Source organism: Struthio camelus, chromosome 1 (genome assembly GCF_040807025.1).
Source record: "Struthio camelus isolate bStrCam1 chromosome 1, bStrCam1.hap1, whole genome shotgun sequence".
In the NCBI taxonomy this organism is placed as follows: domain Eukaryota; kingdom Metazoa; phylum Chordata; class Aves; order Struthioniformes; family Struthionidae; genus Struthio; species Struthio camelus.
The window spans coordinates 222,898,917-222,911,804 of record NC_090942.1 but is presented as its reverse complement, the minus strand read 5'-3'; the positions used below and the strand labels follow the sequence as shown (position 1 = coordinate 222,911,804).

The following is a 12,888-nucleotide window of genomic DNA, read 5'->3' as shown; positions in this document are numbered from 1 at the left end:
AACTGAACCCCATGTGCCTCAGGTGGGACGGGAATATTTCAGAATAGCTTTGTTGCTCTTCCTTGTTGCTCTAGCCAACCTTTGAGCACCAATGATGGGCCCCTTTTCATCTCCCTCTTCCCCTTTCTATTGAATATCCTGCTAGAAAGGGAAAAAAGGGACCTTGATGTTTCTCTTGACCCCTTTTTCTGCCCACCATCCCCCATATCTCCAGGTCCAGAAGAAACAAATGGGGCTGTGCTGCTTTTTCTGGGCCTAAGAAACAGAGTGCAAAGTCCAGAGCTGCAGAAGGAACAGAGACAAGGCCAAGGGCACACAGTTGGTGGGTAGTGAGGCAGGGGAAAAAATAAATGTGGGGGCAGAACTGATGAGAGGCTGGAGAAGCGAGAGTGGCAGTGATGGAAGATCTGAAAGATGAGATTTTTTTAAAATGAGGATGTGTTGTTAAGTGCTTGCATGAGAATGAGAGCTTCTGGTCCCAGGGGCTAAATATAATGAGAGTTGGGATCATTTAGGTGGGATTTTGATTAAGAAACTAAACTTAAGCTCTGTGTGTGCTGAGCTCCCAGCACAGTAGGTGGAGATCTTGTAAATGGACCTGATGATGGGGCCCAGACAAATTTGACCGACTAGCTGCTAGTTGTCTCCTTCAAGCTGACCTGGCTCTCCAGGTTCTGTCGACTGTGCCAACAAGGATCTCCGCTAGCAGTTTACTTTTGGGTGTCTTTATCTTGAACTGAACCTCGCCCTTCTAGTTTTAGACCAATGGGGGTAAGCAGTGTTTGCAGAGACCAAAAGACAGAAGAAGAAACTGAGTTAAATTCTTGAATGCGGATACTGCCTGCTCAGCTGCCTTTCTTCCTTCTCCTTCTGCCCCCACCATCCTAAGTGGGTTTCCAGTAATTAAGCAGTTAATCACTGTATGTGCAGAAAATCCATGTGTATCTAAAAATAGCTCTCTTATCTGTGTCACAGTTTGGTTTGATGTAAATATTTTTAAATGAGCTTTTGCATTAGGCTGCTTTTTATGCAGTGTGTGTGAATGGAATTTGGCATGTGGCTAGCTGTGCTTTGATTTTATATGTTTGCTCCCTTAACCTCAAAGCACATGTGGAAAACCTATGATTTGTAGTCTCATGACCATTTATGTCCATTTTGTGGGGTCCACTTGGGTCTTCATTGGGTTTGGAATGCAGCAAATCCCAAGTTGAAATAAAGGATCTTGCAAGCAGGTGATGGATACTTCTCTGCTGTTAAAGATTACTTCACTTAGCTGTTTCTTTACTGCATAAGCCAACTCTTTGTTTGCAGATCTTAAGTTTTCTTAAATTGCCATGTCTGTTTTGGAAGATGAGTTTCCTTTTGGAGAACATATCATGTGGAAGATGGTTTCTATAGATCCAAGCTATGCGAGTCCCAGGATCCTTTGAAATGTACTGTAATCACATGAAAAGTGAAGTGAAATCCCTGTCACTTGTTCCTGGTGGCTTCGAATGATGTTGACATCAAGGACAGAAGGTTTCATGTTCCCTTCTTTCCCTTGGGCCATGTTTAGAGGAGGGAATTGGGTTATGTTAGAATAACGTCGTTAATGTTTTAAAACATGACCTTTTATCTAGTCTGGACATGTTATGGGTTATTGCCATGTGTTTGTATGTGTCTCATGACACACAGCTGTGTCCACAAGAACCCCTCTGAATTAGGAGCATGCTGCTCATCTACGTGACTTGGAAGATGTGGACAGAAATGTGACTCTGTGTCCCTCATAGTAGTGGGTAAGTAGGTGGAGCATTAAGGGAATATTGCCTGTTGCTTCAGAGCTCTTTATTGAAGACAAGTTTCAGACTTATATTCTACGAACTGAAGTCAGTAGCTGGCAAAAGAGTAGCTGGACTCTTTGCTTGAGGTCACTTTTTTTTTTTTTTGATTTAGGATTTGGATGAAGAAAAGCTTGCTGTTGTGTGTGGGGTGCATCAATTTGGTTTGTGAGGACAGGTCAGCGAGCCATGTTCTCTACCACATCACTGAGTTCTAGTGATGCGTGTGAGACATGCTAGGGCACTTTGTTCGGATGCTCTTACTACGTACAGGAATAGCTGCCTCAAGAGCAGAACCTTTCAACGTATTTTTTTTTCATTCTCTTGTCATTTTTAGTTTTAATGAGATTCACAGCAACCTCTTACTGTGTATTGGAAGAAACAACACTATGTTGGTCAGTAACGAAGGTACAGACAGTCTCCATTATCTTAAGCTTCATTTCCTCTGTCTTTTCAGGCGCTCTAAAAATCATGGAGTAGTAAGGCTCTCTTGAAGCTGTCTGAACTGAGGCAGTTCTAAACCCTTCAAGACGCTGGATTTTGGTTGGATTCCCCTCCTTCCCTCTCTCCCGGGCCCATAATCAGAAATATTATAGCGCTGGAAAGGCTCTGGGATCTGCAGCTACTTTGCCCACTCTTACTTTGTGGGAATTTTCACTTCCTGAGAAGAGATTTGTTCTGCTGCGAACAATACTCGAATTATCAGTGGAAGGAAACAAACCCCCCCACTCATTATACACCTGAATATGCTATAATGTGCCAAGTGGGGGCATATCTTCCTGTACCCTAGAAGGTGATGGATTTATGAAGATTAATGATCCAGCGTTTCATCCTAAGTGTACTTGCAGGTGCTTTTCTTAGTCAGGTCTAATGCCTTAAAAAATTCTCTTTTAATATTTTTGCCTCAGTATCTGGTGGCAGTCAGAGGCACTGGCTAAGCATTCAAACATGAACTATGACTTCAGGTCCCCAAGCTGGCCTTTGTCACTTCCCATACGTGCTTCAGCTATCCAGATGAAACCTGCGGTGTCCTTTGGTTGTCTGTGATAGATGATGGATGCGGTGCTGCAGTAATGCATTGTAATCGACTGTCAAGGTGCAAACATCAGCCCGACCATCCCATGATGATTAGTTGGTGGCACAGTGGAACTGTTGTATTGACAAAGTGGCTTTGTGCTTCTTTATGGCTGAACACTGCTGACACTCAGTAATTGTTTAGAGGAATGGAGAGTGAGACATCATTAGAAAGATGACATTTCCCATAACAAGGGAAAAAAATCAAATGTCAAAAACCAATTTAAAAACAAAGAAAGGCTTTAAGAAGATTTATGGACCTGAGAAACAGAGAGGATCTTTGACATCAGGCTTTTCAAGATGCTCTGGACTGCCTTTCTACTTCTGATCTATGAGCCTAGGAGGCAAACTAACGTGCGCTGTAGCTACTGCTGTGAGTTATGAGGAGCGTGTACCAAAATAATTTTTTGCCTGCCTACTCAGGCAGAAAGATGAGTTTAGGATTTCTTTTCTTTCTTTGAGCCTAGAAAGTGAATCACAGCTCTGTCTGTCCTTAAGAAAAGGAAACCTTTGTGGCCTGGACTACTTCTGGGGCTTGGGTTTACCATGTGTGCATCTACAAATGCTGCATCAAAATGAACGCCACGCGCCACAAAGAAAATACTAGTGGGCCTCGCTAAACAGATGATAATCGGAGATCTACATGAGTACTGATTTCCTGGTCTTGCAGAAGCAGCACAATAATGCTGCTGCTTCTCCAGGTCTTTGTGGCAGGGGTGCAATTGGAGTAAAACACACGCTATGGAAACGATCCTTGCAATGCGCTCTAGGTGACCCTGCTTGAGCAGGGGGGTTGGCCTAGATGATCTCCAGAGGTCCCTGCCAACCTCAACCGTTCTGTGATGCTGTGATGTTCTGCACACCTTTCGCCAGCGCCTCCCCGCAGCGCCTGTTCCACGTTTCTTCTCGCACGAAAGCCGTGCTGGAAGCAGGGGCCTTTCGTTCTGATGTATAATTTACCACCTCCTCCTGGTGTGCCAGCCTTGTTTGTACTGAGGAATGAATGTTCTCTGTGTACAGCCCGCAGATAATGCCGCTCGGCGAGCGTAGTGCTGCTAAATATACCTGGTTTTGATTAAGTGCGTTTGAATTTGGGAGGCTGGTTAATAAGCTGCACCTTTCACACATTCTTTTGTTAACTCATAAAAGCAGCATGTTCTGATTTATAGTGCCAAAAGGGGTAAACTGACATTAAAAGCATTAATTAGTCGTGGTTGACTGCACAAAGAATAGAGTTGGTGTGAGCCAGCTTTTGATTTAGCCCTTCGTGGGCCTTTGATTTTGCCTAAGCTTGTTAAAGGGCCTGTATCTCTGACTTTTTCGTGCTAGATTGTATAATTAGAGTTTAGTATGAAATACAGTGATTGGGCTTGAAGAGCAAGAGTCTTTTACAATTATAAGCAATGAAGCCGTAAAAGCAATGGGCCAGAACTTTACGTATATTTTTAATAGAGAAATGTTCTTGTAGACAGGGTAACTTAGTAATGTTAGATTTGCAGTAGAAACATCAGAGGGTTTGGTGTAAGCTGTGAGCACCCTTGGCAAAACTTGGAAATGATTTTTTTCTAAGGATTCGAGGTTTTGCCTGTTGTGCAGGACGTGAGCAGCTGCGTGAGCGAATCTGAAGTTTCATAAACTCAATCACGGGTATCGCTGTAGTTATTTGATTTCCCCCAAACCATGCACACGCATCTTCACCCATCTCGTACGGGCTAATAGGATACAATTTATAGACTTTGCAGTATTGCCTGGGTTTTATCCTTGGAGCTCCTACGTTATTATATTTGTGAGCGGATGCCAGTATAGTGCCATTTCTGTAGTATCCAAATCTAGTCGTCTATTCTCCATAGGAAAATTGGAAGATAAATATTTGAAATGTAAACCATAGGCTAGGTTTTTATATAAACCTTCCGTAATCATGCTTGTGAAAAAGAATACTGTTGGTAAAATGTTGATATTTGCCTCTTTGTTTGTGAATAAGATTTTCCACTATCTGTGTAAAGTTTCCTTCTGCCTTTGAAGTTACCCTGTTAAGTGCTATGCAAGAAGAACGTTATTTCTGGGTTGGACTGAGTTTCCATCAAAACTAGGTAATGCCTGTCAGTAAAAAGCGAATTTTTGCCCACCATGGTATCTCATTTCCTTTATGCAGTAGTATGTGCTGTGAGCAGTGGCTGTGGGCAAATGCGAAGTTAAAGGTGACCCTCTGCAGAAGTATTTTTAAAACCTGCAAATATCCAGCTGCCTATGAAAATCTACACATTTCCCACTGTTGGACATCTGAGCAAAAGGATTTTCAAGAGTTCTTAGATGAGTGAAAATGGTGAGATACCTCTCAAGCTCCTTAGTTTAACAAAGAAAGGCTTCTTCTTCCGAAATATTTTATAGGCATGTAATGACATACTGAGGTCTTCTATTGTAAATTGTATTTTAAAGGACCTTTTCCTTGTGAAGTTCTCTGTTTTCTGATATTTCTGATACTCTCTGTAGGCCAGTTCAAGGTGCAGCAGCTTCGAAAGCATAATGATGTGTGCTTTTCCTCACCCCAAATTAGAGATTAATTACATCTGTACAAACCCAGTAGCAACCAGAGACACTGTCTACAAAGAGGTAGCTGTTTATCATGGGCATTGACCCATGATACCTCTAATAAAATGATCAGAGCGCGTACCAGTTGTGGACAGTCTTCTACACTTTGTGGCTGAGGTGCCTTCTCTTCCAGCCCTGTAGAAAATTCAGCTCTAAAGAACAGATGCCTTTTTTGAGGTTTGACAGGTGAAGGTGGAAACGGACCTCTAATTCTTAACGCTTTAGCAAGAGGGAAGGCAAGATGAGGATGGGGTTTGTTTGTTTGTTTGGTTTTTAACCTCTTCCCTGGTGTTCAGAGTGCTCGCTTGAATCTATTTATGTTTTGCCTTCTCTGGCTGTCATGAAAAATGAAGATTGAGAGACATTAGAAATCATTGTGGTTATCATTCTGCCTGGCCCAAGAAGGGGTTAGGGCGAGCAATAAACCTGTATTATCGGATAAGTGACAAATTAGGATTATTTTTCTTTCTTTTCTTCCTTTTTTTTTTTTTTTTTTGGCAAACTGTAGTTTAAAAAATTGACAGCTGCACAAATTGTGAAGTCTGAACATTTAACCGAGCATCAAATGCTGGGTACCCAGTACTGCATCATGGGTTACTAGATTCTCAGTGGCGATAATGTGGCAAAAAAAGAACATGCATGAGGGTATAGAGGAAGCAGCCATGCACTGCTGGGTCCTCTGCAGCAGGCTGGTGGCTTCAGTGAGGCTCGTGATGAGAGCTGGCACTAAAGCGTGCGACTGGTGCTCGGACTGGATTTTTGTGTTTTCTTGGAGGGGGTTAGGGAACATAATGTGAAAAGAAGCATTTGTTTTCAGAAGGGGATATTGCAATTTAAATAAAAAGCATGGCCTGCCCAAGTACATAACCTGTTTTAATAGTGACAATTGTATGTGCTGCTTTGGCACCAAATTAGTCTTTGTTCCTGAAGGTTTTATGCTAGCAGTTGCCTGCTGATTATCAGCCTCTTGCTCATTATCATCATTGTTCCTGCTTATTTGTGCTCCCCTTTTCACCATGTAAACAATTTCTAACGGTTCCTTCCTTCTCTGCTCTCAAATAATGGCAAAAGAGAAAATTAGTAGTAACTGAAGGCTTATTTTTCAGGAGACAGACTGAGTTTTATAATAAGAACCACTTCTCCTTGCCTGTTCACTTAGACGTTAATAATAATTTGTCATCCCTGCGATATTTGCTTTCCTGAAAGAATTTAAAGCGTATCCTTTTGCTTCAGATATTATGTTTGCTCATGATTATTAGTGTCAGATAGTGCCTGTGACACGCTGTGGGGACTTTGCAGGAGAAAATGCCCCTATCCTGGGATGCTCGTAATCTAGAGAGTAGATGATGTACTGAGAGAGGATCTGTGAACCAGGCGCCTTTAACAGCGATGGGGGGGAACCTGGTCTGCAGAAGAGGACCAGGCAGACAGGGGAGTTGGAGGACACAGGCAGAAGGGCAGCGAGGAGGTCGTCAGATTGACTCTTTGCTGCGGATGCTCTTGCTTCATGAGCCTTGTAAACATCGCTAACCTAATTTCATCTGAGAAATTACAGCGTCCAGGTGGAAGGGAAAGCGGAGCAATTCTGTAGGGAGTTCAGTTTCAGTGAAACCAGTCACTTAGAATCAAGAGTGAGGCTTAAAATATTAATTAGGGTTTAACCCTTTCTTTTGAAGACCTGGCATCGCATGGAACTGAACTGTACACCGTTCTGCTCTCTGCTTGAGCGTTTCCGCTCTGATAACTTGGGAGGTCTGGTAAGGGAAGCAGACGTCTCAGAGATGATTAAATTCCATCAGGCATCAGGAGAATAGCCACGAGTTAAAGGAAGAGGACTTTTTGTATGTGGCCTGATAGTAGGAAAAGTGGCAAAACGAATTCACGCACAAGGCACCAGAAAATCTGCGGAGAGATCTAATAAAGGCCCAACCACGGGAGCAGCCTTGTTTGAGTCTGGGCTGTCTTGGACACCAAAGTCAATCAACGTGACAAACAACGCCGCGGGAAACCGTGCTCCGTGTTCAAGGAGCTCCTTGGTTTCCATTTCCTTTCTGTTTTTGTGTCATTGAATTCATTCATGTTATGTTTCAAGGCTTTCTCTAGGGAAGACAGAAGAATAAAACATTTGGAGTGATGAGGTGAAATTATGAGTTGGGAGTAGGGTAGTTGCATTTATTTCAGAAGTGTTGTGATCTATTCAAAATATACTCTCCAGCAAACCTTGAAAGAAGTATTTAATCTTTCCTGTAAAAATGCAAAGTGGAACCTACTGCTTGGCAATTTCTCTAGTTGTCTTCAGGATAGGGTTTTGGAAGCAAAATTTCCAGAGTGGTGTTTAATGATTTAATTAGACAGGTGAAGGGATTGGGGAGAACTGGAGGCAGGACTAGGAAGCTGTTATAGCAGGCCTTAGACAACCCAGTGGGTAACTCTCTCTCTGTCCTGCTTTTGTTGTTAGTTGGGTTTATCTGTTCATTTAATTAAACCAAAGTGGCAAATTCTAAAGTTCATGTATACCTTTTATAACATTCATTTATTCATTCATTCATTTATACCATTTACATAGGAGAAATCCTATGCATGTGTGTGGGTAAACAGGGAAAGCAAGACATCTGGAAGTCCAGTGTGCACCTTGAGATGTGATTTTCGTCTTGGAGGACTTTGTGTGAATGTCCTCTGTACGTTCAGGAAAACTGAAACTACCTTTAAACTGCGTTTTTAGAAATTGCTTTGAAACAGCAAACGCACGGAGCTAAATTACAAATAGCTTTAGAAGCACACAGCTATTTAAGACCTGGTTCTTCGCTCACTTCTCCATCAGTTTGTTTAGACCCCCACGTTTGCTGCTGCGGTTGAAAACATCATTAACGCTGGCAGCTCCTTGATGTGCTGCACTCGGCGTTGATGTTCCCAGCTGGAGGAGAAGCAAAACGCAGCATGCTGCTGCTATGAATGTTTCAGTCTTCAACTTGCCGCCGTTTGTTTTCCCTCCCCGCTTGAAGGCCGTGGTTGTCTCCAGCCTTAGCAGCATTAAATTGCCCGTACTACTTTGTTTGCTGAAGTAGCTCTTTGAAGTGGATCTTTGAAGTTTCTTATATGATCTGGGATTCGATTAGACCACTTTTATCCAGCGGTGTCACGGCACAGGTTTTACTTGGAAGAGTCTCGCCAGCTGTTTCAGCTCCACCAAGTCCCGGCGGTCCCTCTTTCCATGTTGAGGCTACCGCTCGCTCAGATAGTGCGGTAACTGCTGGAGCAGAACCACGCGGGACCCCTGTAAAAACGAGTTCAAACCAGAGGGGAGCCACTTCAAATGCAGGAGGAGAGGCCCCCTTTCTGAGGACGTCACGTGAAGTCTAGAAATTTCTTGCAGGAATCTGTGTTTGGAGCAGATTGCTCTTTTCCAGTTCAGATGCTTAATTACCTGTAATTAACATGGGGTAAACAAAATATTAACCGCTCCCCCCCCCCTTTTTTTTTTTAAATATGAGAGGAGGGAGGAAAAAAGGAGAAGGCAGGGTTTTTTTTTTTTGTTGGGGGTTAGTTCTGTCATTTTAGATCCTAACTTGCCATTTTCCATGTTCTCTTTTGATGCTTTCCTTGTGCCTGAGGCTGCAGACGTTATGGGGTCATCCATGGCATCAGCAGAATCTCTCTGGTCAGCTTTTCGAAGTATGTCTACAGCGTTAAGTCTCAAATTGGAAAGGTAATCCCCTCTGGAGTCTTGACCTAGTCTCAGACTTGCTCTCTCCTGCTCTTTGGAGCCTTTGGGTTCTAGTGCGATGTTTTTTCCTCTTCATCAAGACAGCTTGTGTAATGGCTGCGACCGCCAGGCAGAACCCTTCCTCTCCTGTCTTCCAGACCTCCTTTTCTTCAGGTCCATCATCATAAAGAAGTTTCTGGAACAGCGCCAGGCCTTTAGGCCAAAGTGTCTCCCGGCTTTCATATCAAGCAAGGAATAACGCAGCCAGATTTCTGTCCTAATCCCTCTTTCTGAAGACAAAGAAATCGGCGCTGTCTAGACGTCGGCGTTCTGAAGAGGTTTATTCGCTTGAACGTGCGCTCGTTTATGGCTGAGGGTTCCCTCTTTCTCCTTTTCATTGCTCGTAGAAGTCCTCACAGCCTCCAAATTGATGGCTGCTCGATGGGCTGAGTCCCGCATAACACACACCATTTGGGAGTGCTTCTGTATCCCGTTGAGAGCAGAGCGAGTGAAGCAGGTAGTGAGGTTTCGCTGGCGGCTCTCAGAGCATACAGATGAAGCATTTGTCACTGAGGATCTCTCGTTTTCGTATCTGAAGCCAGTCGCTCTTGAGCGTTTATACTTCTTTCATTGCTTATTGCAACAGCCTTTCCTTGCGTCCACGTTGTAGAGCTTTTTAGTTGGGGTTGACTCCTAGCATGCTACGTGTTTTGAGTAGAAAAAGCTAGAATTGCAGAGATTTCCTGGTCCTTTGAAATTTTCCTTCTATTGATGGCAGGTTTTGACCTTTTTTTTCTTTGGAAGTGTTCTGCTGGGAAGTTCAGCTAATGATTAGGATCCAATTTACGCTTTTATGAGGTCTAGTTGTATAATCAGGAAGAGTCCAGGCACAAAACTATCATGAAAACTGAAGAGAAGTTGGTAGCAAAAGTGGCCTTAAGACCTTCTCCGTCGCAGATGTGCTTAGCTGTTTGCCCACGTTTTTGCGAGCGTAAGCCTTCCCTTTAGTCATTTGCCAATTTACGTTAAAGCACAGAAATCCTGGTCTCCGTTGTGATCCACTGCCTCTCTGAGTCTCCCAAAGGTCTGAAATGATTCTCCCGGTTTGTCCGTCTTCCTGGAGGAGCTAGCTCCTTCTTCTGGGATGCCAAAGTAATTGTGGGATCCTCAGAGGGGCTGGCCACGTTCTTCCCCGCGCAGAGACCTGCGGCTGGCAGGGATCTGCAGCAAAGAAGTGCAACTCTTTACAGAGGGGGAAAAATATAAATGGGTGAATTAAAAGTTTAAAGGACGCAATTAGATATAATAAAAATGTAAATGGGGAAAAACCAAACAAACTTGAGGTTGTTTCTTCCTTGGCACTTCAGTGTGTGCGCCTTCCACCTGTCTGTCCGGCTTTTTGAATGTCACAGCTAGGGACAAGGAAAAACTTTGTTTTGTGTCTTCTACCCAACAGAGTGTGTAACTTCCGCGTGAAAAGTTCCAAGCGATAATTCCTAGTTAAAAATAAGAGACAACTTACTGTCAAGGTTGTCATTTCAAAAAGGGTCATGGAGATGTGCCTCACTAACTGCACTTTCATTTTATATAAATATAAATCTTTGTCGGCAATATTTCTAACGCAGATTTCTCTCTATTTCAAAACACCATTTTGTGAAAGGCGCCTTGGTCTAAGAGCTAGGGCAATTCAGGGAATTTATTTCTTATAGCCTCAGCTGCCTAAAAGTGAAGCATCTCGTTTTTTGCTTTGACTCCTTTCATGGTACGTGGGGACACATAGAGATCTGCAGCAAGTGATCATCCCACCTGTGTTAGGCATCTTTAAGAGGGGGTGAATTTGCCTTTTTTTTTCTCAGCATTGATGAGAGGGGAAGCCCGAACCACTAATCGACTGAAATAGCAAAAATTGAGATGGAAAAGGTTAGGGAAGATTAATGCTCCGCTGTGAGCAGTAGCTGCAGGTAGCACCTTGGTGACCACTATTAGTTATACACGCATGTTTATTATAAGATCCGTAACCAATTGCAATCTGTCCTCTTTACAAGCACCTAAAGCAAGTTATGTAGATCAAATGAGAGATCTAGGGATCGTCTGTTGGCTTTGGACCTGTTTTGGGTGGTCAGTATCCTAGTTGTCTTTTCTTACAGAGGGCGTTAAGACTTGATTAGCTTTTCTTCCTTAAGCAAGATAACTTCTTGAATGTGCTCCCCCCCCAAAGCTGTATGAGACAGTTTTTTTTTTTATTGGCGTAAGCTGTAGCTGGGAATTGAGAAACTGGGGGAAACGGTAGGTTGACTTTGGTTGCTTGGGAGACCTCGATTTTGGGTTACTCAATATTTAGCATTTAATGTTCAAAGAATGTGTTACTGGGCCTCCCGAAACGGTAGTCAGTCCTCTCGCGGATTTAAAAAGGATTTTGGGCAAGGAAGCTTGCAAGCTTGCAGGCTGGGGAAGGCGATTTTTTTAGCCTAACGGCGATGCACGGAAGAGCCCTGCCCGCGTGCTCCCGCCGCAGCCTGTTCGCATCCCGCGCTTGCTTTAACGCCCGCGTCCAGCGATCCGGTGCGTCCCGGCTGCAGGCGATCTCCGAGGTGGCAGCGGCGCTGCTCGTTTGCACGCGTGGCAGGTGATCGGGGCTAATTAACAGGCTGACAGATTTGTCAGGTCGATCCCCGCGGATCGCCGAACGGGCGGAGGCGTTCGGATGGCTGACCGTACAGGTTGTAGGGTCTTGTATGTTTTAAAAATTCATTTTCTTGAGCACTGTTTTATGCTGAGAGCGCATCTGTAGTGCAATCACAGTATTTCCTGCAGGAGAAGAAACGCGTGTTAAGTTTTTTTTTTCTTTTCTTTTTTTCTCCTCCTGAAACCAAAATACAATTTGCTTCAAGGGAGGGGGAAGAAAAACCCTTTTGCTAGCTCTTTTTAATTTGCTGGGGGAAAATTAACTCGACTGTTTTGTTTTGGCTGAAGGTTTTGCGTCTGAGTGCAAGATCTCAGCTGAATGCCCTGGAAGAAGCAGCTGGTGCTAAATTTGGTTTCGAAAATGAGAATTGCTCGGGCACCTGAGGTTTTCCGTCAGATGTGGTTAGAGCAACTGTCCTGGCACGCTGCCTTCGGTACGTCCTGGGGGGCTGTAGGATGGGCGCTGGCATGATGGTAACATCATTACTCGTCTCCTGATCGTTTTATTAAGTCATTTTACAGTAGGGATGTGCGTGTTTGTAGAAAGGAGAGCAGAAAGCACGTATGCTGGGCATGCTCTCGGCTTTTTTTTTTTCTTCATTTCTACCTCCTTTCAATTTCTTTGATTCTGCTTTTTTCTTCGGAAAGTCACACGCTCAGCTCAGCCTTCAGTTCTCCCGAAGTTATCTTTGTGGTCTTTTATGTCCATCTTGTTTTGTTTTTCTTTTTAACCTACCTGTGAAATAGGAGGTGTGTTTTTAAAAAACAAAAAAAAATCCCCAATTGCTAAGTTTATATGGTCTGTCTTTTTTTTCCTGATATCACCGTGCTATGGCTCCCAAACGAGTGCTGGCTTCAGCAGGGGATGCAAATGAGCTTGCTGGCTCCTAACTGTTTTTGCAGGAAGATGAATTTGAAGCTGGGTAAAATTAAAACGTAAAAGCAGTGTATCGGGGAAGGTGTCTTCCATCTGGAAGAAGTGGATCTGCCTAGTCGAAGCCGAGCTGCAGGCAGTTGTGT

The 12,888-nt window shown here is 43.6% G+C and overlaps 1 protein-coding gene across 7 annotated transcripts in view; it reads left to right on the top strand.

Annotated features, from left to right (window-relative positions):
- FAM168A (family with sequence similarity 168 member A) overlaps positions 1-12,888 on the top strand; it is a 193,050-nt gene that overhangs the window by 54,871 nt on the left and 125,291 nt on the right. Inside the window, exon 1 of one of the 7 annotated variants that reach the window (XM_068930788.1) lies at positions 12,215-12,302. The exons of the other annotated variants lie outside the window; for them this stretch is intronic. Coding sequence (XP_068786889.1) covers positions 12,230-12,302 — 73 coding nt within the window. The 5' untranslated portion in view covers positions 12,215-12,229. Of the gene's footprint in view, positions 1-12,214; positions 12,303-12,888 lie in introns of those variants that run through there. 7 annotated transcript variants of the gene reach the window in all.